Source organism: Sprattus sprattus (genome assembly GCF_963457725.1).
Source record: "Sprattus sprattus genome assembly, chromosome: 21".
Lineage (NCBI taxonomy): Eukaryota > Metazoa > Chordata > Actinopteri > Clupeiformes > Clupeidae > Sprattus > Sprattus sprattus.
The window spans coordinates 7,700,045-7,705,044 of NC_137919.1; the positions used below are offsets into that span (position 1 = coordinate 7,700,045).

At 41.9% G+C, this 5,000-nt stretch overlaps 1 protein-coding gene across 1 annotated transcript in view; it reads right to left on the reverse strand.

The window, feature by feature from the left end:
- Positions 1 to 1,926: 1,926 nt before the first annotated feature.
- The window catches only part of LOC308382389 (protein Dok-7-like), a 35,564-nt gene continuing 32,490 nt past the window's right edge, over positions 1,927 to 5,000 (reverse strand). Inside the window, exons 11-12 of the mRNA XM_080860109.1 lie at positions 4,111 to 4,272; positions 1,927 to 2,681 (exon numbers count right to left, since the gene is read on the reverse strand). Coding sequence (XP_080716235.1) covers positions 2,542 to 2,681; positions 4,111 to 4,272 — 302 coding nt within the window. The 3' untranslated portion in view covers positions 1,927 to 2,541. The remainder of the gene's footprint in view (positions 2,682 to 4,110; positions 4,273 to 5,000) is intronic.

Genomic DNA, 5,000 nt, shown 5'->3' on the forward strand with positions numbered 1-5,000 from the left:
AATAATAATAAGGACAATAATGCTTTAAGCTTTAAAACATACTTTGAGTGGATGGTCAAGGGTAACGTACAGTGTTGTCATTTTTACCTTGATATGATCAAGTGTTAAGATCTTGGGAGTACATTTTCAATCACTACAGGCAAAATAGTGCCTTATTGGAAACATTAGGGCACTTTCTACCTTAAGTCTAGAATCATAAAGCACTTCTATACCTTGAGACTCTCAGAGACCTTCAGTCATTCCAATACTGTGTGTCTTTGCATGTTGAGTTATACGAAATCTGATGGTAAATAAAAGGCACAATAAACTGTTTTATTGGTTTTCTATTTGTTAGAAATAAAATAGTCAAAATGAATATTTCCAAAAATACAGATTTCTTTTTCTGTTGACAAGTACCTGAATATAAATTACAGGGGGATAAAGTAAGACAAGCCTATACATCCAAAAACAAACAAACAAATAAAACACAACACATCCATAGGTATGTACAGCCTCATAGGAAGAAACTAGGTTTTGACAAACAATGGCATTTTCTCAAGGCCCTACTTACAATGCACTTATTTCCATTTCCATGTACAGATAACAGGAATCCCCAGGTTAGGCACTATAATGCTATTAAATGTATGCAAAATCATCAAAGCACAAGCTTATGTCACATCCACTGGAGATTATTCATAAAATACAGCACATGCAATCGTCTGCGTCAGCAACAAGGAGCATGTTGTTTCTCAGCGTTCTATAGAACTCATCATTCTATAGAACTCGTTATTCTATAGCACTCACTTTTTTATAGAACTCATCATTCTATAAAACTCGCTATTCTATAGCACTCACTTTTTTATAGAACACATCATTTTATAGAACTCGTTATTCTATAGCACTCACTTTTTTTATAGAACTCATCATTCTATAGAACTCGTTATTCTAAAGCGCTCATCATTCTATAGAAGTCACCATTCTATAGAAGTCATCCTTCTATAGCGCTCACCATTCTATAGAAGTCATCATTCTTTAGCTCTCTATCTTCCATACAGACGGCACAAGCACCCCTGACTGCTAGAACACAGCTGAGTATGGTTTTTCCTATGTCTTCCGCAAGTGAGTGTGTGTGTGTGTGTGTGTGTGTGTGTTTGCACGCGGGTGTGTGTGTGTGTGTACATGCATGTGTGTGTGTGTGTTAGTGCCCGTTGGGGATGGTCAACCGAATTTCAGTGTTTGTTTTTTTTTTCATTTAGAGCTGAATTATTTAGGACTGTTTTCTCAGAGCTGTCAGTGATTGTACCACAACATATCCTATTTCCACCAGAGGTTAAACCTATGCATCGCTAGGATACCCTTCAGGTTCTTCTGTAACTCTCACTACAGACCCTACAACACTCAACTTTCAAATGGTAAATGTACAATGATGTTAACTATATTGTGATCAATGGATTCTTATGGATGATTTTCAACAGGTTTATGGAGCTCATGTTTGGATTATAATTTCAGTGTAACATCATCAAGGGCAAAAATACTTCATTCTGGTGTATTCCTGTAGAAAAGTTCCTCTTAAAAAGAGTTCACTCCAGGGTCTACTCCTTAATGTTTCAGAACATAATATAAAGTCTACACAACCATTGTGAAATAATAAAATAACACCAAATTGTGATATAGAAATACAGGGTGGGAGGGACAGAAATGACCTCACCACTACAGAGGGAAGGTTTATCGGAGGTGATGCCCTGTATAATTGAACATGCCATTTTTTCCCGCCCCGAAATGAAATCACAGGCATGCTGCATTTGATTACGGCTCTCAGCGACGAGTTACTGAGGAGTTACGGCTGCGGGGCATCCAGGCCTGGGTGACTCAGCAGCAGTCGGCCAGATTCACACCCTCTGCAGACGCAAGACCAATCCCCCCCCCCCCCCCCCCCCCCAACCTCGTCTAGCTGCTAACATAATGACAACAAACGAGCTGTCACTTAAACCCCACTGAATGTGATGGGGATGTGGTGTGTGTGTGTGTGTGTGTGTGTGTGTGTGTGTGTGTGTGTGTGTGTGTGTGTGTGTGTGTGTTTGTGTGTGTGTCTGTGTGCCTTGTTTTTGTTTTGGATGGCTGCGCAAAGTGCCAGCAGATCAAATTAATTGGGGGCGATTTGTATCCTTAAAGACACATATCCTTAGTCGTCTAAATAGGTTCTCTAGTTTATGTTTAGATGTGAGATAGTTGAGGTGTTGTTGGGTGCGCAAGCTTCAGAGGGGCAGGGGTCTACGGTTGGCTCACTTTGTGTAGTCCACAGTCCACCATTCCTTTAAAGTGGGCAAAAGTAGGCTTGAGTCATTCATCTTACTCTCTCTTTCCAGTCAATGTCCCATGTCTATCAGCATTATAATGTCATCCATACCCCTAACAAACCCAAATCACTTCAAACAAGCCAGTCCTCCAGTTTCACGACATCCAAAAATGGCCACCCCTCTTGTCCACAAACGCAGTCCACTTTCCAGCCTGTTGTCATGTCAATGATGTCAGGTGTCAAAGGGCAACTTCTCCTGCTCCTCCTCACTGCGGCAGCCCGCCTCTCCGCTTCTGCTCCAGTTTCAAGAGCCCTTCCTCCCGCCCCAGTGCATGCTGGGTCCCCACCTTGTGCGCCGTCTCCGTGGCGGTGATGTCAATCTGGGCGTACTTCGTGGAGCTTCTCCCTGGTGTTGTGTCAACAAACAACAAACAATAAACGACAAGCGCCATTATCACACTTTATACTGAAACAAAAAAAGCGTGAGGCACCCACATTTAAGAGGGTCAATCGACGATGAATAATCCATGCCAAATAAACATAACACAATTAAACACAAAGGCATCTATGGCTTTGTACTGTAATTAAAAAACAGGCAACAAAAACAAACACCCATAATAATTACAAAGGACCCACCCCCTGTTTGTATGATCCTCCTCTTAATTATCATCACAAAGAATCAAACAAAAAAAGACTCCTATCCCCTTAGAAGAGCAGAAATATAATTTGCAATCCCTTGGCGTGGGTGGATGGGAAGCCCAAACAAGTGTTTGAGATGTCGACAACGACAGCAATGGCAAATTTGACCCCATTAGGAAGGCGTCTATATCGCAGCATTGTGAGTCAATTGCATGCATTGAGCCGTGGTGTAGCGTTGCCGAGGAGGGAGCGGCGTAGTTGTGCGCCGTTGACACAGGGAATTAACCTCCGTCTCACAGCAGGTGTGAGGGAGCGACGCAGCCCAGCTATTGGCTTGTTTTTTTCCCGCTTGTTTCTTCTGTCTTCGCTCGCGATTAAGATCTCGCGCATCTCATCCTAGCGTCCTCGGAGGACGTGACACCAGCACACACCCGACTGGCACTGCTGCTGAGGAGGCTTGGACACGTTTCAGTGCGTTGCACTAATGAGTGAAAAACTTGATTACTGCCACTGATAATGTCCTCTGTGCTTCTGGGATCTGGTGTAGAAGCGAAGGCTGGAAGGTTTTAATTTTCTGTTGGCTCGCTGTAGGACAGGAACAACGGGACTGAAAAAAACACTTTGTGCTTCTTGGGAGTCACAGCAAAAACTTTAGAAAAAAAACACTAAACTCCTGAGCTCTGCATTTGTCAAAAAGTGCACATTGATCAGTATCCAAATGCCCTCCAAATGTATATGTTGTTATTGTTATTGTTTTGGCTCTATATATAAATAAAATTGAATTGAATTGAATTAAATGATTTAAAACACAGGGAGACTATGCTCCAATCTGGGGGTAATATAGATATCAATAAAGCAATACTCTGTACCTTAACATACATAGAAATCAATTGCAAGTTAAAAAACTTGAAGTTCAACTGCATTATGCACTGAAACTTTGGTGGTACTGATAATTTGTTGAAATGACAGAACATCTATTATCCTTTACAGCATATGCTCGGAGAATCCTAGTTATAGTAGGCATAACACATTTATTGTTGTTAATATACAGGACACAAAAGTATGTATCTTATAAACGCGTAGCCTACCAGCATTCAGACAAACAAATACGTTTCGAATGAAAAATGTTAAAGACAACTTACAGTAATTTATGATTCATAAAAATACCAGCTGTTAGTCTGTTATAAGTATCTGACCTCTGACTGATGCAGTGGTCTCTTGTAGCTCCAGCTCCATGTAGTTGAGCTGCTTTTTGGACGTGGGGCTCACAGGAATATTAACATAGGTCACTCCGTCTCCGACTCCTCGAGGCCTCTCAGTCACCGTGGACACATCCGACGGGAACACAAACACACCCCCTGGAAACACAGGAGGAGATAACTGGGATGATTAAAGCTGACGGAGATTAGGCTTAGTTCAATTCCCTCCATAAACGCAGGTGATAAACCACAAGCCTAACAAAGGGCCCGGACTTTTCATTTAGCACACAAATAAATCGAACGTTATCCTTCATAATCTGCTATCATGGGAAAACTAGGAAGGATGGGAAAAATAACAGACTCAGATTAGTTATGCAGAGGACACTGAGCATCACAAAAGACTGCCTGCCATCCTCTTGAAGCAGGAATAAAAAAAGAACGTGGCATCACAACTTTTGTCCTTGTGTTCCACGTAATGCTGCACTGAAGATGATGACACCATCTGCTGCAATATGGTGTTCCTGGGCATGATGCACTGTTTATGGGCAGCATAGCTGAGACGGTCGCAGGAAACATGCTGTTGGTGGTGTGCAGTGTCTTCACAAGATGGGTTACCCTGACCACTGTCCTATTAGAAGGATCTTCAGCTCAGCGTTTGGGAAGCAGGAAACCATAGAGACTGTGTTATTCACAACCTGACTAAACGACCAGAAACGCCACCGATCCTACCCCTCAATCCACACCGCTATTTACATCAACCATCAAAGACACACATCTTTTCAAAGGAAAAAACAGATGTATGTCAAATCATACTTCTTAGTCCACTCGTTAGTCCACCACAGAAATCTGTATAAGTCTCATGCACCATCACATCTTCTAGCAATCAA